This window comes from Ochotona curzoniae, unplaced genomic scaffold, assembly GCF_017591425.1.
Source record: "Ochotona curzoniae isolate NIBS_2020 unplaced genomic scaffold, NIBS_Ocur_1.0 scaffold_2453, whole genome shotgun sequence".
Classification (NCBI taxonomy): Eukaryota; Metazoa; Chordata; class Mammalia; order Lagomorpha; family Ochotonidae; genus Ochotona; species Ochotona curzoniae.
This window is the reverse complement of record NW_024467094.1, coordinates 13,955,174-13,975,886: the sequence shown is the minus strand read 5'-3', so window position 1 is coordinate 13,975,886 and position 20,713 is coordinate 13,955,174. Positions and strand designations below refer to the sequence as shown.

The 20,713-nt window shown below is 58.7% G+C and overlaps 4 protein-coding genes and 4 non-coding genes across 10 annotated transcripts; 6 read left to right on the top strand and 2 right to left on the bottom strand.

Moving 5' to 3' along the window:
- Positions 1-937: 937 nt before the first annotated feature.
- On the bottom strand, positions 938-5,077 carry RAB34 (RAB34, member RAS oncogene family). The gene is given in 12 exon segments (XM_041000610.1): positions 938-1,296; positions 1,378-1,485; positions 1,616-1,706; positions 1,787-1,868; positions 2,037-2,088; positions 2,207-2,271; positions 2,352-2,453; positions 2,539-2,604; positions 3,815-3,906; positions 4,100-4,178; positions 4,764-4,821; positions 4,824-5,077. Coding segments are annotated over 12 exon segments (948 nt in total). The 5' UTR covers positions 4,909-5,077; the 3' UTR covers positions 938-1,228.
- A 1,202-nt stretch (positions 5,078-6,279) lies between these two features.
- Positions 6,280-8,697, top strand: RPL23A (ribosomal protein L23a). The gene is made up of 5 exons (XM_041000990.1): positions 6,280-6,380; positions 6,901-7,084; positions 7,845-8,021; positions 8,391-8,460; positions 8,643-8,697. Exons 1-5 carry the CDS (start codon positions 6,356-6,358, stop codon positions 8,655-8,657), a joined length of 471 nt encoding a protein of 156 aa, XP_040856924.1. The 5' UTR covers positions 6,280-6,355; the 3' UTR covers positions 8,658-8,697.
- On the top strand, positions 6,752-6,824 carry LOC121170560. The gene has a single exon (XR_005885987.1). It is a non-coding gene; the product is annotated as a small nucleolar RNA SNORD42 (small nucleolar RNA).
- LOC121170564 lies at positions 7,681-7,751 on the top strand. Its single transcript, XR_005885991.1, has one exon. It is a non-coding gene; the product is annotated as a small nucleolar RNA Z17 (small nucleolar RNA).
- Positions 8,260-8,324, top strand: LOC121170559. Its single transcript, XR_005885986.1, has one exon. It is a non-coding gene; the product is annotated as a small nucleolar RNA SNORD42 (small nucleolar RNA).
- Positions 8,498-8,565, top strand: LOC121170565. Its single transcript, XR_005885992.1, has one exon. It is a non-coding gene; the product is annotated as a small nucleolar RNA Z17 (small nucleolar RNA).
- Positions 8,698-9,085: 388 nt separating the features above from the next.
- TLCD1 (TLC domain containing 1) lies at positions 9,086-12,272 on the bottom strand. 3 transcript variants are annotated; one of them, XM_041000986.1, is made up of 5 exons: positions 12,032-12,111; positions 10,478-10,727; positions 10,096-10,178; positions 9,927-10,009; positions 9,086-9,593 (listed from the first exon to the last, which is right to left on the bottom strand). In XM_041000986.1, the coding sequence occupies exons 2-5, from the start codon at positions 10,669-10,671 to the stop codon at positions 9,210-9,212; spliced, it is 744 nt and encodes a 247-aa protein (XP_040856920.1). In that variant the 5' UTR covers positions 10,672-10,727; positions 12,032-12,111; the 3' UTR covers positions 9,086-9,209. The 3 variants fall into 3 exon arrangements, with proteins under 3 accessions (XP_040856920.1, XP_040856921.1, XP_040856922.1); XM_041000987.1 differs by having other exon boundaries at positions 10,478-10,722; positions 12,032-12,090; XM_041000988.1 differs by lacking the exon at positions 10,478-10,727 and having other exon boundaries at positions 12,032-12,272.
- Positions 12,273-12,755: 483 nt separating this feature from the next.
- Positions 12,756-20,304, top strand: NEK8 (NIMA related kinase 8). Its single transcript, XM_041001258.1, has 15 exons — positions 12,756-12,819; positions 14,695-14,900; positions 15,165-15,397; positions 15,618-15,749; positions 16,170-16,378; positions 16,488-16,552; positions 16,630-16,811; positions 16,904-17,054; positions 17,355-17,431; positions 17,799-17,916; positions 18,644-18,794; positions 18,914-19,077; positions 19,206-19,364; positions 19,516-19,674; positions 20,034-20,304. The coding sequence occupies exons 1-15, from the start codon at positions 12,773-12,775 to the stop codon at positions 20,060-20,062; spliced, it is 2,082 nt and encodes a 693-aa protein (XP_040857192.1). The 5' UTR covers positions 12,756-12,772; the 3' UTR covers positions 20,063-20,304.
- Positions 20,305-20,713: the final 409 nt, after the last annotated feature.

Genomic DNA, 20,713 nt, shown 5'->3' with positions numbered 1-20,713 from the left:
GACCGCCAAACCAAGCACGCACTGGACAGGTCCCCGCTAGTTGTGGCCCTCCACAGATTCCTCAGATGACAGAAAACCACAGCAGCCCCTTTGTCTGAAGAATGTCCAGCCAATCTGGGGGTCTGGGTCGTGTGTTAACCAAGACCCAAGGTCTTAGTCACACTTCCTCATGGAGAGAGTTTACAGTTAAACACAAACACTCCTAACCCCAGCAGGGTCGCTGCCTGAGGGCCAGCTCTCTGTCTTCCCTGGGCCACGTGATGAATCCCAAAGCGTCCAACGTGGTGTTCCCCCTCAGAGCTAACTGTATTTATGCAAAGAAAAGGCAAGAGAAGTGTTTTTTAAAAATCATCTAGGGCCCAACACAGTAGCCTAGTGGCTAAAGTCCTCACTTTGCATGTGCTGGGATCCCATATGGGTGTTGGTTCTAATCCCAGCAGCCCCACTTCCCATTCAGCTCCCTGCTTGAGGTTTGGGAAAGCAGTTGAGGACGGCCCAAAGCCTTGGGACCCTGCATCCATGTGGGAGACCCTGAGAGCTGCTGGCTTCTGGCTTCAGATTGACTTAGCTCCAGCCATTGCAGCCTCTTGGGCAGTGAATCAGCAGGTGGAAGATCTTCCTCTGTCTCTCCTCCTCTCTGTATATCTCCTCTCTGTATATGACTTTGTAATAAAAATAAATCTTTTTTTAAAAATTGTGTAATAGTGGAAAGTAGGTACCAGCATTACATAGAAAGACATTTAGGAAAAGGATTCCTGCAGCCTGCTAAGCCCCTCTGAACGGTGGACCAAATATGCCATCTGACCTCCCAGCCAGCCTGAGCCGCACTCAAAGCCAGGGAGGTGGCCCAGGAATAGCTTCCCCAGCAGCCAGCAGCCCTGCCTAACTCCATATCCCTCAGGCCTGACAAAGGACTCCAGTCCCCAAAGTGCTACTAACTCAGAGGTTTTAATGCATAAGGCACAGTGTGGGGCTGGGCTTGCGAGGCATGCAGGGACACGGCCCTGCACGCATGCATACACACGCAGCCCCTGGAGATCCAGGAGGGCATCCAGTCTTTGGCATGGTGCCTGGAAGCATTAATTATTAGCATGGTCCCAGCAAACCCTCCAGGGGTACTGCCCCCAGGGGCAGCTCTGTGGTCTAGAAAACCAGCACAGGCACCCTAAGGGAGTCAGGGTGCCACGATGCCCCGGGGTGGGCAGTCTCTAAGCAGTGCCCTTACTCGTCAGGCGCAGCACGCAAGCTTCTTCTTGCTGGTGGTCAGATAGAGGTTGCTGTCGTCAGTGTTGAGGCCTGAGGAAGAGGGGAAAGACGTGCAGCAGGAATCCCAGGGCCCCCTGGCTCCCTACCGCCCTAAACCAGATGGGCACTCACGCACGGCATCCCCAATGCGCCGGGCTCCAGATTTTTCCAGCTCAGCCAGTACGTTGGCTTCAAAGGTCAGGGCGGCCACACGGAAGAAGAACTCTCGAACGTTCTCACCTGACATGGGAAGCAGATGGGTCCTGAGGGGCCGTGCTGGGGCTGAAGACATTGTACATGGCTACAGATGAGGGAGTGAGAGGAGAGGCTGGCAGGAGGGCACGGGAGGGGCCTGAGGCCCCCAACTCACCAGTGAGAGAGGAGACCGCCCAGTACTCGGCCTTCATCTCCTGGGCCACCTTGAGCGCATCCTTCTCCATGAGTGCGTACTGAGCGGGAGTCTGTGGAAAGGTCAGTCAGATGCGGAGGGGAAAGGAGGCCCCTCACCAGGCTGGGCAGGCCCCCCCACTCACACACTCACACTCAAGTCCTTCTTGGAACCCACAAGGAAGAGCAGCACCCTGGTGGGGTCATTCTCCTTGAGTGCATCAGCCAGCCACTGCCTGCCGTACACAGGGACGCTGAGGAGCTGGGGTTGGGGCAGCCCCACTGGGGCCCCGGGCACCCACCACATGCCCACTCGTGCCCTCTCAGGTCCCAGCTCCATTCTTTGTCCTCCCTGCCCATCCTCCTTCTCAGAACCTCCCACACGTTCCAGCATCCTCACGTACTTGGTGTGTTCCAGGGAAGCCACATCATTCAGATTGAAAACAATAATGATGGCTGGAGAAGAGGCAGAAAGGTGGTCAAGGATAACTCTGCTGTCCCCAGTCCCCGATCCCCACAGTGGCAGAGGACAAAGGCACGAGTGGGCCCACATGCACCATCTCGCCCTCCTTACCTTGAGCTCCTCGGTAGTAGGTGGACGCAATACATTTGAACCTCTCCTGTCCGGCAGTATCCCACCTGGGAGGAAGGAAGCACAGGTGTGAGGGCCAAGGGGGTGGGGGGCAGGGACGTGGGTGCTGGGGTGGAGGGGCACGCACAGCTGCAGGCTGAAGGGAACGCCCAAAACCTCAAATCGCTCCATCTCGAAGTCCACTCCGATGGTGGCCTTGTAGTTCTTATCAAAGGTGTCTTTGCAGAACCTGAGAAAGCACCGGATGCTCTGGCCTGGGCCTCACCCTGGCCAGTCTAGCACCCTCCCCCAGCCCAGCTCCAGCAGCTCCTTACCTGTTAATGAGGCACGTCTTCCCCACGGACAGGTCCCCCACCACAATGACCTTGGAGATCTTAAATCTGTTGGAGGTAAGAGTGGATAACAGCTCTTCCCCCACCTAGGGAGTGTTAATGCCACCTAATGGGCAGAAAGCAAGCCTGCCCCCTACTGGGTGGGAGGCAGGCTGTGTGGAGCAAGGGTTCCCAGGCACCAGCTCCCCGAGCCAGGAGTCTGGAGGGAATGGTGTTTCCTGCCTCAGCGTCAAGCACAGGTCAGAACTGCAGCTCTCACACTGACTGCATGACTTTGGACAAGTTCCTTAGCTTCTCTGAATTTCATTTCCAACAGCTCCTAGTGAACATTTGATATAATTTTATTGTGCTGTTATAAAGGTTAAAATTAAATATAGTTACTATTTTTTCTTTTAAAAATGATTTATTTGTTTTATTTGTTTTGGAAAGGCAGATTTACAGATTTTTAGACCATCCCACATGGGCAACGGTTCATGTTCTGGCTGCTTCTCCTCCCATCCAGATCCCTGCTTGTGACCTGGGAAAGCAGTGGAGGACGGCCCAAAGCCTTAGGACCCTGCACCTGTATGGGAGACCCAGAAGAAGCTCCTGGCTCCTGGCTTTGGATCAGCTCAGCTCTGACCATTGTTGCCATTTAGAAAAACTTCTAGCTCTCTGTCTCTCCTTTTTTCTGTATATCTTATCCGTCTTTCCAATAAAAATAAATAAATCTAAAGAACAAAAAAAAGTGGAGCAGCCAAGACTATAACCAGCACACATAACACAGGCCTCCATGCATGTTCTGTGCCAGATGCCTGCCCTCCATGTCATATAGTTTAGAACACGTTCCCTTCTGCATTTAACATTTCTGCAATAACCATGCACCCCAAGTGTTTTCCATGTAACAAAAGACAGTAATAGTCCCCAACACTGCCTAGCACATAGTAGGTGCACAATGAATGGTACCAGCAATTATCCAGCAATGGCTATTCTAACCCACAATGAGACTCAGGGCCATAGGCCATGGTCCACCTGGATCCATTACCTGGGGAGCTGGGCAGGTGAGCACTCCCCACGTGGGCCCCCTTCTCCACAGCAGGCAAAGAGGGGTCACTTTTCCCCACAGCCTCACAGGACACAACTTTGTTGATAGGAGAGCAGCTGAAAAAAGCAACAGCTGACAAGAGCTGAAACAGGAGCCCAAAGGAGAGGGTATACCCTCACGAACGACTACAAGGTTTTCTGGGATGCTTCCTTGTTCTGGTGTCCCCAAACTCACCCCACGGTGCCTGTCCGGTGTTCCTGGCAGGCGCAGGTGACCCGGGCGTTGAAGTCTTTATGCACGTGCAAGGCGGCCTCCTTTTTCAGGCACTGGGGGAGCAGGGTAAGCAAGAATGGAGCTGGTTCCACGGCCAGTCTGCCAGGGAACGGTGATGCAGAGAGGACCACCCAGAGCCTGCAGGCCTAGCTGGGTGGCAGGGCTGGGCCCAATTCTCTAACTGGTCTGGTGCCACCTCCGCCCTGCCCACACCCAGCTGAAGCCCGAAACCCGACGTGGCCTTACCTGGGGCAGCTCCGCTAGGACGCGGTCCCTCCGCACCGGGGCCAGAATGTTCATCTTGTCTGTGGTTTTGGGGGCCACCCTGAGGATCCGCCCCGGCCCGCCAGGCCCGTGGAGAACCGACTACAGCTTGGGAATCTACGGGAGCCCGCAGCCTCGGGGACGCTACGACCACCGCGGGCCACGGGGAGGAGACAATCACTGGGATCCGGGGTGCCCCTAGGACGACTCGAGGCGGAGAGACCCCTCGGCAGCCAGCGGGGGGCTAAGAGTCAGGGGAGGGAGAGACCGGCCGGGCCCGAGCAGACCCCACAAACAACCCGGGAACGCGGAGACCCGACGACCGCTCGGGGCTGAAGCGGCCCGGCCACACGGGGTCAGTGTGGGCCGCTAGGGGCGAGAGGTTCGGGGGGGTGGGGGGGGAAGCCGCGCGGCCCACCCGCATCTCCCTCGGCTCTGGGATGGGCGAACGCTGTAACCCGATCCCCGGAAATTCCTGAAGAAGGGCCGCCCCCTGCCCCTCTCGGGCCGCCATCCCCTGGGCTCCGGCCCTGCCGGCATCCTACGCCCCTCAGTCCCCTGTGCCCCGCTGGTCTTCAGCCCGTCCAGGTGGGGGATCCCTGTGGCTGCTCCCCGCCACACCCCGCGCCTTCCCGGGGACCCTTACCCCTCCGGCTCGGCGATGGAGACTCGGTGGCTGCTGCGCAGCATCTGGCCTGGCCAGAACCCGCAGAGGGGGGAGAGGGGGAGAGAAGGGGCCCGAGGAGAGGCGGCGCTTCCCTCCTCGACTCCAGGCCAGGGACGTGACTCATGGAGTCTGCCCCTGCTCGCCCTGCTGCCCTGAGCGCGGGGGAGGGCAGCGGGATGGGGTGCCCACCAAGGGCGGTCGTCCAAATGCCTGGAGACGGAGGGGGGTGGCACCGCTGCAGGCCAAGCGAGCAGACGACTGGGCCCTTTGCGGTGGGCTCCTCTGGGATATCGGTCTCTGGTACAAGGCATCTATTATCCTGACCCCCCCTCCCCCCAAAAAAAAAAGCAGAAAACTTTTCCTTTTTTCCTCTCCTCTCGGCCGGGTAGAAGAGAGGAGAGCACACAACCCGTCTCAGGACTCAAGGGTCACCCGGCTTCACACCGGATCCTGACAGGCCACCCTCCTGTCCCCCTGTGTGCTGGCCTGCCCTGCTGCTTCTGGAATTGAGTGTGAAGAACTGATCTGGAGCTGAAGACCAGCGGGGAACCGGGGACTGAGGGGTGTGGGGGAACCCGCGAATCTTGGGCAGGCCTGTGCTCGGGCGCTTGCAACCTCAATAGAAAAAAAAATGACAAGGGGGAACAGGACAAGTGGGCCCCACAGATACCCCCCAGGACACACCCTGGACTGAATTTGCCATGCTGTTGGTAAATTGCATTCCTTTCTGAACATGATTTCCACAGATGTCGCATGGATGGTCGGTGAAACAAACCACAGAAACACAAATAATCCCACGATCTCACTCACTTGTGGAGTTCCCACCTCCCGAAAAATGTTTAAAATGGCCTCACCTCAGGGAATTGCCAGAGGCTGGGAAGGGGTGGTGGGAGGCAGGGATGGGAGGGAGCTAGCGAAGGGCAGTGGGTAGCAATCAGGACTAAGAAGTTCTGGGGTCCTGTCGCCGAGCCGGTAACTATTCTATTCTATAACTCAGAAGCTGCGATTCTGAATGCTTCTGCTCTAAGGAAACGCTGCTTGTTTGGAGAGAGCTGTATTCACCCTGACTGGACACTGCGCAAGGCATGCATGTATCCCAACATGACCTGGCGCCTTATAAATTAGCACAACGTTTATGTATCTGTTTAAAAACCTGTGAAGATAACGTCAACAGTTTCCACACGTGCGTCTGATGGAGATGCTATCAGCAGCCATTCCGACCCTAGTGTTCCCTGCAGCATTGACAGCGTCGCGGGGTCTCTTTTCCCGGAGACTCTTAACTGTTCTAGACAAGGGGTCGGACTGCAAGCCGCCTCGCTCCAGCCGTCCACAGGCCTCCGACGACGGAGACGTCTGCAGAACCCGCCATTTCCAAGTTTTCTCGCCTTCCGGGGAGCGGAGTGTCTTCAGGCTCTGTCCCGTTCAGGAGGAAACCAGCTGACTACAATTCCCAGAAGGCGCCACGCCACAGCCTGTCCAATCAGCGCTGAGTATAAGGATATCGCGAGTCCTCTGTGAGACTTGGCTCTATAAGCCCATGGGAAGAGCCCTGAGAAACCCTTTTTACCAAGATGGCGCCGAAGGCGAAGAAGGAAGGTGTGTGTGTGTCCCGGAGCTCGGGGTCGTGGTTGCCTTCCTTGGGATCCCCGCAGACTAGGAGGACGGCGGCTGGGCTGGATGCTGAGCGGGCTGCTTCGGCGGCGCTCCGGGTGTGGGCGGCCGGGCGCGTGGGGTGTGCCGCGTGGGCTCGGGGAGAGGGGCTCGGGGAGGCAGGGTGGCCGGGGAGGCAGGGTGGCCGGCGGGACGAGCCGGGCGAGCCGGGCGGGCTGGGCAGCCGGCCCTGGTGCCGGACGCGGGTGTCGGCCGGCGTCTCCGCGGGGCGACGTGTTCAACTGCCAGCCCGCGATCCGGCCAGCCTGGGCCGCCCGCTGGCGCGGGGCTCGCGCGTCGCCTTCGCTCCCCGCATCGTGCACATGATGGAAAGCTGTTTTTTGGATTTCCTGAAGCCTAATGATGTCTTCAAAGGAACCGCTGATGCACGTGCGGACGCGGCGCCTGCCACCGGGCGCAGACGGAAGTGGCCCCGTCTGAGGCCCGCACCCTCGTTCTCTTCCAGCTCCCGCTCCTCCCAAAGCCGAAGCCAAAGCCAAGGCCCTGAAGGCCAAGAAGGCGGTGCTGAAAGGTGTCCACAGCCACAAGAAGAAGAAGATCCGCACGTCGCCCACCTTCCGGAGGCCCAAGACGCAGCGCCTGCGCCGGCAGCCCAAATACCCCCGCAAGAGCGCCCCCAGGAGGAATAAGTCAGTACTGCCCCGGCGCGCTGGACTCCACAGTGAGGGGGACTGGCTGGAGCCGCCTGGGCCAGCTTAGCTTTCGGGTTAATTATTGATGCACTCGTGGCTGCCGTGGGAAAGGCCATTTTCTTGGGAGTTTCAGTGTCTTGTTCATGGTGTTTAAGTAGTTACAGTAGTTACCAGTGTTAAAAGGTGAAGATGTAGATCAGTTGTTGATTGATAGTGAGGAATCAGTTCTTACTGGGCAGCAGTAGCTGACCAACAATCTATAGAAGTTTTTTTGCATTTGCTCCAAAGTTCTGACACTGTGCTTGAGGGAGACATGGGGAGAAGGGGACAAAAGATTGGGGTGTTCTGGCTTTTCTGAATGCCAGAGAGGAAAGTTATGCCTAGGCCACTTTGAGCTGGAGCTATAAATAAATGACTCTAGCTGATGTCTGGAGCAGAGTGGGTTTTCACTGACTGCAGAGGGGCAAGGGTACAGCTTCCAGTGACACTCCAGCCTGTGCATGTGCTAATGGAAGCATGCTTAAAGGCTTGTAAGAGAGTTGAGTGACACCGAATGGGCCAGGGGCCTGCCGCCGGCTGGTGGCTCAGCCCAGGGTGCACATGATGACATTATTTAGCGACCAAAGTCTGATGAAGATGATTGCACCTCATTGTCTGATGCACCCAGGCTCTCATGGCCCTAGCTCCAGGACAGGGACTGCTGTCTGTGCTGTCTTTGCTGGCCCTGTCCAGGTGACTCCATTCTGACTCCCCCCAGGCTTGACCACTATGCCATCATCAAGTTCCCCCTGACGACAGAGTCCGCTATGAAGAAGATAGAAGACAACAACACACTGGTGTTCATTGTGGATGTCAAGGCCAACAAGCACCAGATCAAACAAGCCGTGAAGAAACTCTATGACATTGATGTGGCCAAAGTCAATACCCTGATCAGGTACCTGGAGGGGCTGCACCCTGAACAAGTACATAGGTGTGACATAAAGTCCCTGGATGCTGCTGCTGTGGGGGTCAGGGTTTCTAAGGAGGGTGGACCTGGGGAGATTGCTAGGACTTGGCTTATGGAGCAGTGCTAATTTTCTTCACTGAGGTGAAAGTTTGCCAGAGTACCTGGGTTTCAGTCTCGAAATGACCTGTGGCATTTCCCATGAGAAGTGGCTTCCCTAGCCCTGTCTGCGCAAATGATGGAAAATTCACTATTCGGAAAAGAATGACCTGAACAAAGGAACCACTGATGCGCCAGGAGACCAGGGGCAGGTGTGACAGGGCTGTGCCAGCAGGACTAAGGCTTCCTTCTCTTCCCCAGGCCCGATGGAGAAAAGAAGGCGTACGTGCGGTTGGCTCCCGATTATGATGCTCTGGATGTTGCCAACAAAGTAAGCTTCCTGTCCTACAAATTCTGTGACTCCCCTGGGTGCAAATGATGCCTGTGAGTGACCAAAGCCTGACTTGCTGATGAGTCCTGACTGACTGACTGCGCCCCTGTCCCTAAAATAAGATCTCCCAGCTTAATGTTCACATTGCAGCTCCAGTAACAAAGCTTTCTTTTGTTTTTCAGATTGGGATCATCTAAACTGCATCCAGCTCTCTCTCTTATCTAAATATATGTTTTTCACCATACATATGCTTCTTGGTTTTGTATCACTCTGGTTGGGTTGTGGGCGGGGGGGACGTGCTGGGATTGGGATATCACAGCCTACTGAGTCACAGGATGGCCCAAGACTTCTGATCCACTTATCCTGCTGGAGCCCTCAGGCCTCTCACCACATTTGTTATTCAGACTTTAAGGGCATTCTAGAACCTCGAGGCTGGGAGATATGCTATTTATCCAGTCCCTTTATCCCTGGAAGAGGCTTGGGCAAGGGCTAGTTTTCATGAGTATCCATTGTGGGCTACTTGGCGTTTTGGTAGTCTTGTCTTCACACACCTGACGACCAAGTCCAACCGGTCGGTCAGCTTTCCTCACCCCTTGCCCAAGAAAAGACAAGGACTTCAGAGGAGTGCTTTCATCAGTGTTTTCAATCGTGTGGGTGCAGGCTCAAGGTGGCCAGGACACCCAGATGTGGGGCTGAGTCCCGTTCTAGGTTGTTGCTGCTGCCCCTTGACACAACTCCTAGGTTCTGGGTCATTCAGTCAAGAACTTGTCTTTTTGGCGCCGCGTGGGTGCACGCTCAGGGCAAAAGTCTGAGCGCAGAAGGCGTGAGAAGTAAATGAGGATCATCACATCCAGCATGAGCAGGATGCTCAACAGGAAGGTGCCCAGAGTCCTCTGGCCAACATAGCGTAGAAAGAAACCTGTGAGGTAGGCCTGAGGGGCCAGGCGGAAGAGGAAGTACATGACCAAGTTGACATACTTGTTGATCCGGTAGAAAGGGTGGTCCTGTGCGTTGCTGATCTTCATCATCATGCGAATGGTGAGGAAGATGTTGCTGACCTCCACCAGCAGTGTCAAGACACCCCCGCCAACGAAGCTGCTCCAGAAGATGCCCGAGAAGAAGGCGCCCATGGCCTAGGAGACAGCAGTCAGTGGGTGACCCAGGGTGGAGGCTCCTGCAAGCTCCAGGGCCCTGAAGTGGGGTTGGCAGTGCCCAGGGTGAAGAACACCCTTCAGCATGGTTACACTTGGGTCCCTGCCCACAGGTGCTGGCACTGGGTACCATTCTCAGCCCTCTGGGGTGAGGCTATGGATTGCAGGCCTCAACCAGCAACCAATGACAGTGCCAACCTGGAGCATCCTAGCAAGGGAAGTAGGGCAAAGGGATGGGCTGGGGTGAAGACACAACCTCCCTCGTGGGATCATAAAAACTGGGCAAGAAGCTAATCTACCTTGCGCTTCACTCACCATGACATGATGGACGAGGTATTCCCAAGAAGCTCTGGTCTGACCACCAACCACGATGTCCACTGTGTCATGGATGAAATACCCTGTCGGGGTCGGGGGGAGATCGTGAAGGGGCCTGAACAAAGTTTCTTCCTCCCCTGCCCATAAATACTTCCTGGGCAAGACCTACCTGCTGAGAAGCAGACCAGCAGATAGCCAGAGAGCGACCATGCTGTCTCGATTTCCACCAGCATCTCGGGAGTCTGCCATACACTGGGAGGGAAAGAGGGAGACCCTCTTCATGTCGGCACCCCCAAAGACCCTCACCTCCCACATTCCCCGAGCCAGTCCCAGGGGAGTCTGGGCTTGCGCTATTGGCTGGCTGGGGCTGAGGAGGGGCTTGGCCGAAAACCAGGTGCCTGGGTTTTCCCGGAGCTGCTGCTGGTTGGCTGGGAATCAGGTGAGAAGCATGGCCTCAGCCTGCCCGACTGATGGGGACAGCAACTCGGGGGCCGCTCGCAGGAGCCCCTGCCCATCTCACTAACCCCCGCACCCCCAAGTCGCTCACTCACCACAGCAGCGCCCAGATCCCCGATACAATAGAATGGGCGAAGGAGACCAGCAGGTTGTGCCAGCGCCAGGTGCGCAGGGGGTCTGCGCGCACGTGAGCGGGCAGGGGCAGGCGACAGAGCGCGCGCCGGAGCGCTCGGAAGGTTAGCGTGGCTCCCAGCAGCAGCGGCGGGGCGGGGTGCAGCAGCAGGGACATGCTGGTCCTCCCTGCCGTCGGTCTGTCCGCCCTCTAGGCTGCTTCCTCGGGCTGTTCTGGGAACAGAGTTCCTACTCGGGCCGGTCCAACCCGGATACCTCTCGCACCGGCCGCCAGCGACACACAGTTTTCGCGGAGCCCTCTAGGCCCCTTCGCTCCTCCCCGTCCTCCCCGCCTCCGCTGCCCGCGCCCCCGCCCCGCCCCGGCCGCCAGCTCCCGCCCCTCCGGCGCCGCAGCCGCGCAGGGCGCGAGCCCCTTCTCCCTGGGGCCTCCCGGGCCCCGCCCGGCTCTGGTGGACGTGGTGGGGATGGCGGCCCGTCCCGGGGCCACCGCCGTCGCCAAGGCTCCCCGGGCGGGCGCCTCCCGACTGCCGACGGAGTCCCCAGCCGCCCTGGCTTGCTCGACCTCGTTCACCCGAGTCCCCACTTTCCCCCGTTTTGGGCTCCCCCGTTTTGGGGCGGACACCTCAGCACTCTCTCCGCCCTCAACTCCTTTCTGGGAAGAGCTGGGCGGGACCCGTCGCTCACCCAAGGCCCCCAAAGTCCGGGCCCCCAGCCGGGGGTCAGGACCCCACGGTCCAGACCCTCTTCCTTCCATGGAGCCACTCACTGGCTGCTTCTGGCCAGAGACCGACGTGTTTACCTGCCTCTCTGGCGCTCTGCACGAGTGATGCTTAGGAACTGTTGAGTCACCCATCGCCACTCTCCTCCCGGCCCGCCCCGGGGCTCCTGAGGCCAAGAGGCTTGTCACAGTCCTCGTGCAGCTCCCCCAGTCCTCCCCCAGCTCCTTGCAGGCCCGGGCTGGGAAGCCTACCGCTTAGCCCCCGCTGCCCGGGTGACCCTCACTCTCCCGCGGCGGCCAGGGACAGTTGCGTCCCCTGGCCGCTGGGTGTCAGCCTCCCCTCGCTGTGGCGCGCAGCGTTCGCGGACAGCACGGGTTTGGGGGGCAAGTTAGGCGGACCCTGGTCTGAAGGGGAAACCGCCCACTGCTGGTGGGACGGTGAGGAGGGTGCAAGAGGAAGAACTGAGGGGTCAGAAGCTAGAGTCGTGCAGTGCGCAGGCCCAGGGGCGCCGACTGCCTCTCCCGAGGACTCCAAGGTTACCTATTAATCCCCGCGCGGCTCCCGAGTCGGTTTCCAGGAGAGCGCACGGGTGTCGCGGGTGAGCCGCCGCCTCCCGCCCTCCCCACGGTCCCCCTCGCCCTCTGCGTGCAGGGCAGCTTGGCCGGGCGACACTAGCCTGTCCGCGGCGGTCAGCGCCCGAGGGCGGGAGCCGCACACACAACACCCCTTCCCTCCCATCCCCGGCCCCTCAAACCCAAGGACGCTAGCCCCTTAGCTAATGATCACCCCTCAGCTTACCGCCCAGCTTTTATAGCGCTCCCGCGGGGCAGGCGGCGCCGGTGGGGGGACCTGGAATTAACTCCCTCTGCTCCAGGCCTCGTCCTTCCGTGTGAACCAGCCTGCAGAGGGGAGCCCGCGGCGCCCCTTCCGTCCCCTCCAGCCCCGCCATGCCCAGGGTCGGGCCGCCAGGCCGCGCTGGGAGCGCCGACACGACGGCCGGCCAGCTGCCACGGCCACTGGCCCAGCCCGGGCTCCCCCGGCTCCTGCGCGGCCACCTCGGGGCCCGTCGTGCTCCCCGCCCCGCAGGGGCGCGCGGCTCGGCGCTGCTCGCGCTTATCGTTTGCGCGCTAGGCAGAACCCGCCTTATCTTCCCGAAGCAGCGGCGCCTACGGGCGCGCGGTCACGGCCAGTCCTCGCTTCTCAACCAGGGGGCAACGCTCGGGGTGCGGCGTCCCTCTTCGTCTGAGAAACTGGGCGACGGCTGAGTCCGGCCGCCTGTGGGAAGCGGCTAACCCCGTGCTGGCCAATGTAGGATGCGCTCAAAGAGCGGCGTTAATACCCTGACGCTGGGACCCCGCGTGGGGTGGCGGGGCCGTGAGGGCGTCCGAGCGCGCGCCGCGGCCGCAGGTGGGACGCGAACCCACGGACTACACGCCGAGCCCCGCCCGCCAGCCCGAGGGGGCGGGGCGTCGGGGCGGGGCCGCGCATGCGCCACGGAGGCTAAAAGTAGGATTCCGGAAGTCAACTCTGAGAAATGACATGGAGAAGTACGAGCGGATCCGAGTGGTGGGGAGAGGCGCCTTCGGGTGAGCCGGGGTCCTGGGGAGGATCTTCCAGGGAGGAGGGCTCGGCTGGACCCTAACGTGGACGGCGGGATCGCGCCCCGCGCCGCGCCGCCAAGCCCCGCCCAGGCTTCCGTTCCCGGGCAGGGCGCGGAGGCCCCGCCCACTGACACCCGCCCCGTGGCCCCGCCCACGGCCGTCCGCCCAGGCCACGCCCCCGGAGGCCACGCCCCGGCATCCTGCAGGTGCTGACTGCGTTCTGCTAGGTCCTTTACTCAGGGGCTCCTGAGTTTACAGTGAGGACGTAACCGGGCGTGGTCTTTCCCCTCTCAGAGCTCTGACAGATCGTAGGGAAAGTACACAGTGAGTAAGACATTGCTAAGACACTTGTCAGATCGGAGCAATCACGAGCAGTTATTAACAGACAGCGAAGATCCATCCCAACACCGGAAAGAATATGACAAGGCAAAGGGGCTGAATTGATTTGCAGTATGACGAGGAGTTTTACAGCAGAGACATGATCTCCTGTGATTTTGTTTGCTTAAAATTTATTTTAGGGCCCGGCGCCATAGCCTAGTGGCCAGGATCCCATATGGATCCCTGTTCCTATCCCTGCTGCTCCACTTCTCATCCAGCTCCCTGCCTGTGGCCTGGGAAAGCAGTAGAGGATGGCCCAAAGCCTTGGGACCCTGCACCCCTGTGGGGGACCTGGAAGAAGCTCCGGGCTCTTGGCTTCAGATTGGCTCAGCTCCAGCCGATGTGGCCACTTGGGGAGTGAATCATTGGATGGAAGAGCTTCTTCTCTGTCTCTCCTTCTCTCTGTATATCTGCCTTTCCAATAAAAATAAAAAATCCAGCGGGGAGCTGGATGGGAAGTAAAGCAGCTCCAATATGGGTTCCCAAGGCTTTGAGTTAAGAGGATTAGCCAGGTGAACCATCACATTGGGCCTATGATTACATTTTAAAAATGCCATTCTGACAACCATTATGGAATTTAGATGGGAGAGTGACGGGCATGAGTGGGACTACTTTAGAGGCTGGTACAGCATTTTCAGGTTGTACTAACTTGGCCTGGACAAGGGTTGTAGCAGAGAGCACAGAGGAATTCGATTGGTCTGTAGTACTGTGGTGGTATAAACAAAACTTGCCAACACATTAGCATGGGCTGGAGGAAGGATTCTAGAAAGAAAAGGAACGGTGTTGTCATCAGTGGAGATGGAAGCAACACAGGAAGGACAGGTGTAGGGCTGGGAATCAAGGATTTTGTTTTTTAATTTGTTAAAAATGTAGGCTGGTGGTCAGCCGTTTGGGTGGAGATGACGTGTGGGCCGGGGCTCCAAGGAGAGACCTGAGCTAGAGGTGAGCATTGGAGACTTACACGGTCAAGTTCTAGTCGTCTGCTGAGCAAACACTTCTTCAACTCCCGTGTGCTGACCACTGGGCTGTGTAGTAGTGGTGAATGAGATGACCCTTGCTCTGATGGACACAGGCCAGGAATGGAAATGGAATAATGGTGGACCTGGTTTCCATTCATTGACCAGCGTCTACGTGCCAAACACCGCGCTAAGTGCTTTTCATGCCTTTTCCTCCCCGGATCCTCTCAGCAGCCCTGTTCTCCACATGCTGCCCACTAATATCTCCAAGGGGTATAAATAGTAACAGGAGGATCCAGGATTTGAACCTAGGCACGTAACTCCCAGCTCCTTGTAGCTGTGGTAAAGCAGACATGTCACACGGAGTCTATGATCACGTCTCCCCACTGGCCAGCTCACTCAGTGTCCTGTGCTCTTGCTTCGATGACCTTTGGGCCACGGTAGCCCTGCCCCTCTTCGAGGGACCGTCCAGTTCTTGAGTCCATACTGCATTGCTCTGTGCTCAGCCCCCACTCCGTGTCCCCAGGATTGTGCACCTGTGCTTGCGCAAGGCTGATCAGAAGCTGGTGATTATCAAGCAGATCCCTGTGGACCAGATGACCAAGGAGGAGCGGCAGGCGGCCCAGAACGAGTGCCAGGTGCTCAAGCTGCTCAACCACCCTAATGTCATTGAATACTACGAGAACTTCCTGGAGGACAAGGCCCTCATGATCGCCATGGAGTATGCACCAGGTAGGCCCACCTCCTCACAGAGGCTTGGCTGCGAGCGTCCTTCACCGCTTTGGGTTGACAGGGTCCAATGGTGTCTTTCCCCTGGATGGGCATGGCTGATGAATCAGAGGTTTAGAGTTCCGACCCAGTTGTGTAATCCTGGCAGGCTTCATGCCCTCTCTGGTTTCAGGGTACAGGGTACTGTTCCAGAAGATGGGGCTGCAGCAGTAGAGGGGAGGGGGAGCATGGACAACCCTGGATTCCAGTTGGTTCCTTGGGCCCCAGGTGGCACGCTGGCAGAGTTCATCCAGAAGCGCTGCAACTCCCTGCTGGAGGAGGAGACCATCCTGCACTTCTTCGTGCAGATCCTGCTGGCACTGCACCACGTGCACACCCACCTCATCCTGCACCGGGACCTCAAGACCCAGAACATCCTGCTGGACAAGCACCGCATGGTGGTGAAGATCGGTGACTTCGGCATCTCTAAGATCCTCAGCAGCAAAAGCAAGGCCTACACGGTACCCAGGCATGGAAGGGCGGGTGGAGGTGCTGGGCGGCTCGGGAGTCAGTACCTTCTGAGCACCGCTACCGGCAGAAGCCAGGGCCCCTCAGCTGCTGTGGGTGGGTGGGAAAAGCCCCATGGTTGGCTCTAAGGGGAAGCCGTCCCCAAATGGGCCTGAGGGTAGAGTCGGTGTGCCTCGCTCCCTTAGGACTGTGATGTCCGCTTTGCTCTCACAGGTGGTGGGCACGCCGTGTTACATCTCCCCTGAGCTGTGTGAAGGCAAGCCCTACAACCAGAAGAGTGACATCTGGGCTCTGGGTTGTGTGCTCTATGAGCTGGCCAGCCTCAAGAGGGCCTTCGAGGCCGCCGTGAGTACACACAGCTGGAAGGGGCCAGTAGGGACTCTGCCCTGCTCTCCTGGCAGTCCTCAGTGCCACTCTGTGGCCAATCATGCCATTTGCAGGGGTGTGTAGGGGTCAGCCTCACTTTGGAGTTCTGAGAACTGGGCCGGGGTCTACTCATTTCACAGAGGTCCCCACTCTCCCAGGGACAGAGCTATGATACTCTCTAGTACAGCCTGAGGCTTCTCCTGTCTGCCTGAGGATTCCTGGAAGCAAGGTTGAGCTTCCAGATAATTCTTGGAATCCCTTGCTCACACAAGGCCCTGGGGGCAGAGGGGCAGTGGTTGGAACTCCGGAGTTGGGGCAGGGTAAACACTGCTCTGCCTAAAAGCCCAGCCGACTCTGGCTGACACTAGCTCCCGCCTCCCCCACCTTGGCACCTTGCAGAACCTGCCAGCATTGGTGCTGAAGATCATGAGTGGCACCTTTGCACCCATCTCGGACCGGTACAGCCCTGAGCTACGCCAGCTCGTACTCAGTCTGCTCAGCCTGGAGCCTGCCCAGCGGCCGCCACTCAGCCACATCATGGCACAGCCCCTCTGCATGCGAGCCCTCCTCAACCTGCACACTGACCTGGGCAGTGTCCGCATGCGCAGGCCAGTGCCAGGGCAAGGGTCCCAGGCCGTGGAGGGAGTGGAGGATAGGGGAACACGGTGGAATGCCTGGGAGGGTCCACGTCCTGAAGCCCAAACTATGATCCCACAGGGCAGAGAAGTCCCTGGCCACCCGCCCACCAGTGGTGAGCAGGAGCAGCAGCGCCCGCTGCAGGGGTAAGTGTGGACAAGCTGCAGGGTCTCCATGGCCCCTGTGACTACCAGTTGATGGGCTGCACACACTGTCTCTGCAGGCGTCCCTCGGGGACCCGGGAGGCCAGCCATTCCGCCGCCACTGTCGTCCGTGTATGCCTGGGGCGGCGGCCTCAGCGCCCCCCTGCGACTGCCAATGCTCAACACCGAAGTGGTCCAAGTGGCCGCGGGGCGCACGCAGAAGGCGGGGGTCACTCGCTCCGGGCGTCTCATCCTGTGGGAGGTGGGCAGGCCATGGAGGGTTTGCAAGGGGTGGGGGTAGGGGTCCAGCAGGGGGCTGGGGACCTTGCTCAGGCACCCCCCCATCACCCACAGGCCCCGCCCCTGGGCGCTGGTGGAGGCGCCCTGCTCCCCGGGGCTGTGGAGCAGCCGCAAGCACAGTTCGTGTCACGTTTCCTGGAAGGCCAGTCAGGCGTGACCATCAAGCACGTGGCATGCGGGGACCTCTTTACAGCCTGCCTGACCGGTGAGAAAACCCCAAGGAGCAACTTGCTTCTTGTCAAGGGCACAGCTAACCTATGGTGCTCCCTGTTGCTGAGTTAGTGCTTCCAATGCCCAGCTATCAAGGCTCACTTACCTCCACCTCTCTTACCCTACTCAGTGGGCTTGGCAAGGGAGCTACTGCATCCTCCCCACTTGACAAATGAGAAAACTGAGGCTCAGAACATCTGCCGTCTGTCTGGCTCCTCCAGACCCCAGGTGGACTGACCTCCCTAGATGGGCAGTCTGACCTTCCCTCTCTCTCCTCCTCACCTTCCTCCACTAGACCGTGGCATCATCATGACCTTTGGCAGTGGCAGTAATGGGTGCCTGGGCCACGGCAGCCTGACCGACATCAGCCAGGTGGGCACATCCTGAGTTCGCCCTGGGAAAAGGGAAGTAGGGAGTTGGCAGAGAGCCTGCTTCTGAGATCCGACACTGGCTTGGGGACAGGGGAGTCCCCAGTGGCACAGGCGCTGCTGGCTCCTGGGCTGCACCTGCTGTGGGTAGCATCAGGGGAATTACAGAAAGACCCGGTTTTTCGAATGAGTGGCTCCCTGCTCCCCGCCCCCGTGTGTTGGGGGTGGGGGGCTGGGGAAAGAGGGAAATGTTACAGTTAAAAAGAAACGGCACTTCCTGAGAATCTCTTGCTTCTAATTTCATCCCCCACACTGGGTGCTGAGGCCTGTGGGCCAGTCCCCAGTGCCCCCTGCCTCTTCTTCCTCTCTAGCCCACCATTGTGGAAGCTCTGCTGGGCTACGAGATGGTACAAGTGGCTTGTGGGGCCTCTCACGTGCTGGCCCTGTCCACTGAGCGAGAGTTGTTTGCCTGGGGTCGTGGACATGGTGGTAAGGCCTCCTTCCAGCATGCCCTCTCCCTCTTATACCCTCCCCCACACCCCTTCCCTTTCAGTGCTCTCAAATTAATTCATCCCACAGCCTTTTAGGTGGGTGCTAGGTGGGTCCATCCTGGCCTGGGCGACTGAGGCCAGACAAACAAGATGTGACTTCCTTCAGGTACTTACTGTGTAATGAGGGAGTTTTTATGTGTGCAGCAGGAACTATTAAGGCCTTCAGTGACTCAGGCATCAGGCTGGGCACTAAAGCCAGAGGGGGCATGAACAGCCTTGGCTCACACAGCTTCTTGGTGGGCCTTGCTCAAAGCTGAAGTGCAGGGCCCGGCGCGGTGGCGCAAGTGGTTAAAGGTCCTCGCCTTGCACGCCCGGGATCCCATATGGGTGCCGGTTCTAATCCCGGCAGCCCCGCTTCCCTTCCAGCTCCCTGCCTGTGGCCTGGGAAGGCAGTCGAGGACAGCCCAAAGCTTTGGGAACCTGCTCCCGCGTGGGAGACCCGGAAGAGGCTCCTGGCTTCGGATCGGCATAGTATTGGCCCGTTGCGCTCACTTGGGGAGTGAATCATTGGACGGAAGATCTTCCTCTCTGTCTCTCCTCTCTGTATATCCGCCTTTCCAATGAAAAAATAATAAAAATAAATCTTTAAAAAAAAAAAAAAAAAAAAAAGCTGAAGTGCAAACTGACCCCATGCTCCCCCCATCTTTGGTTTCCCCTTCCTGTAGGCAGGCTGGGACTGGGGACCAGGGACTCCCACAACTGCCCCCAGCAGGTCCCCATGCCCCCAGGGCAGGATGCCCAGCGGATTGTATGTGGCATTGACTCTTCCATGGTGCTCACTGTGGCTGGCCTAGCGCTGGCCTGTGGGAGCAACAGGTAAGGAGGTACCCTGGTCTGGTTAACCACCCTGCCGCCCAGCGGGGATCTCACCAGGAGACGGGCATCTCAGGTGTAGCGAGCTGTTGGTTGCATTTCCCTCCTGACTCTGCCCTCAGGTTCAATAAGCTGGGCCTGGACCGTGCTTCCCTGGGGGAGGAGCCTGCTCCCCACCAGCAAGTGGAGGAGGCCCTGAGCTTCACGCCTCTGGGCTCTGCACCCCTGGACCAGGAGCCCCTGCTGAGTGTGGACCTGGGCACTGCTCACTCAGCTGCTGTGACTGGTGAGGGCCGGTGAGGGCCTGTGAGTGCCAGGCTGGGCTTTGGGGTGGGGTGGGGGGGTGGCGGTGGACCTCCCCTGGCTTCCTTAGCTTCTCTGTTGAGGCCCCTCTCCTTGTCCCTCCGGCCCCAGCTTCTGGAGATTGCTACACTTTCGGCAGTAATCAGCACGGGCAGTTGGGCACCAGTGCTCGCCAAGGCAGCCGAACACCCTGTCAGGTCCAAGGCCTCGAGGGCGTCAAGATGGCGATGGTGGCCTGTGGGGATGCTTTCACTGTAGCCATCGGGGCAGGTGAGGGGTGGACGCAGGGGGCAGCATGGGTTCTCACACTTGGGGACAATGGACTTGGCCATTTCCTCCTGGTGGGTCGGGTCTAGAGCAATGAGGTGCTTGGGCTGTGCGCACCTTCCTGCTCTCTCCCCTGGTGCATCTGTCTCCGCAGAGGGGGAAGTGTATTCTTGGGGCAAGGGGGCCCGAGGCCGCCTGGGAAGGCAGCCTGAGGATGCTGGTCTCCCTCGGCTGGTGCAGCTGGATGAGACACACCCTTACACCGTGACATCGGTGTCCTGCTGCCACGGAAACACGCTCCTGGCTGTTCGGCGTGAGTATTCCCCTTTGCCCACCTCACCCACACCAGGGGAATTCAGATGGGCCCTGCCCACATACCCATTGGCCACGGTCACAGTCCACACCAAATGCCATTTCCATCCCCAGCTGAATGAAAGTAGCAGCTGCAGGGTGCACTGATGTTCCTACCAGAAGTGGGTGCAGGTGGCTGCCTCCACTGCACTCCCATGGCATTTGTACATTTTTTTTTCCTCCAGCCCTGGGGTCCAAGTGACTTTTTATCACCATTTCTGGCCCTGGTGGGCCCAGTGGGAGTGGCAGGGGACAGTGCTGGAGGCACATCACCCCCTCCAGCCCTCGGAGGCTGCAGGAGTTCTCCTTGGTATCCTGCAGCCATCACAGATGAGCCAGCCCCCACCTGAGGCCCCCTGGACCCATCTCTGGAGCACCCACCCTGCTATGGCTTCTCTGTAAGCATCCTACCAAGTGCACACCGCTGAATGCCAAGAGAGGGGAGGAAGGGCCTGCGAAGCCCCACCCCACTTCTGGCTTTGAGTACAGAAGCTCCAACCCAGGACCTGCATTGTGGCCACAGCAGGTTAAGCCATGTGGACTCAGGTTCAAGCCTGGCTGCTCCTCTTCCAATCCAGCTCCCCGTTAATGCACCTGGGAAAGCAGTGGAGGACAGCCGAAGGCCTTGGGCTCCTGCCCCCATGTGGGAGACCCGGATGGAGGTCCAGCTTCGTGATTTTGGCCTGGCCACTGCTGCCATGTGGGTTTGGAAAAACCTCTCTCTCATTCTCTGGAACTCTACCTTTCAAATAAATCTTTCAACAAACCAAACCTCAACCCAAAATGTTTCCCCAGCACCTCTCTTCTGAATCTACCCCTGAGTGCAGCCTAGCTGGGGTCAAACCTTGCCAAACTGGGTGGTCTCCAATGCCTCCCAAGCTGGCAGAGCTGCCTGTCCCTGGTCCAGCTAGGAAATGTGTCCCTGGTGCCCACGAGTGGGGGAGAGAGGTCCAAGTTTGAGAACAGGACAAGCTCAGGCCGCCCAGACTGGCCCTTTAGGC

Excerpts from the sequence above, each read along its gene's own strand:
- TLCD1 (XM_041000986.1), bottom strand. The coding sequence starts at position 10,671 with ATGTCCCTGCTGCTGCACCCCGCCCCGCCGCTGCTGCTGGGAGCCACG. Across the intron at positions 10,179-10,477 it reads GGGATCTGGGCGCTGCTGTG|TGTATGGCAGACTCCCGAGA; the intron begins GTGAGTGAGCGA and ends TTTCCCTCCCAG. Across the intron at positions 9,594-9,926 it reads ACCTCGTCCATCATGTCATG|GCCATGGGCGCCTTCTTCTC; the intron begins GTGAGTGAAGCG and ends GCTGTCTCCTAG.
- NEK8 (XM_041001258.1), top strand. The coding sequence starts at position 12,773 with ATGGAGAAGTACGAGCGGATCCGAGTGGTGGGGAGAGGCGCCTTCGG. Across the intron at positions 15,750-16,169 it reads AGAGGGCCTTCGAGGCCGCC|AACCTGCCAGCATTGGTGCT; the intron begins GTGAGTACACAC and ends GGCACCTTGCAG. Across the intron at positions 17,917-18,643 it reads CTGGGGTCGTGGACATGGTG|GCAGGCTGGGACTGGGGACC; the intron begins GTAAGGCCTCCT and ends CCCTTCCTGTAG.
- RPL23A (XM_041000990.1), top strand. The coding sequence starts at position 6,356 with ATGGCGCCGAAGGCGAAGAAGGAAG. Across the intron at positions 6,381-6,900 it reads GCCGAAGGCGAAGAAGGAAG|CTCCCGCTCCTCCCAAAGCC; the intron begins GTGTGTGTGTGT and ends GTTCTCTTCCAG. Across the intron at positions 7,085-7,844 it reads AGCGCCCCCAGGAGGAATAA|GCTTGACCACTATGCCATCA; the intron begins GTCAGTACTGCC and ends GACTCCCCCCAG.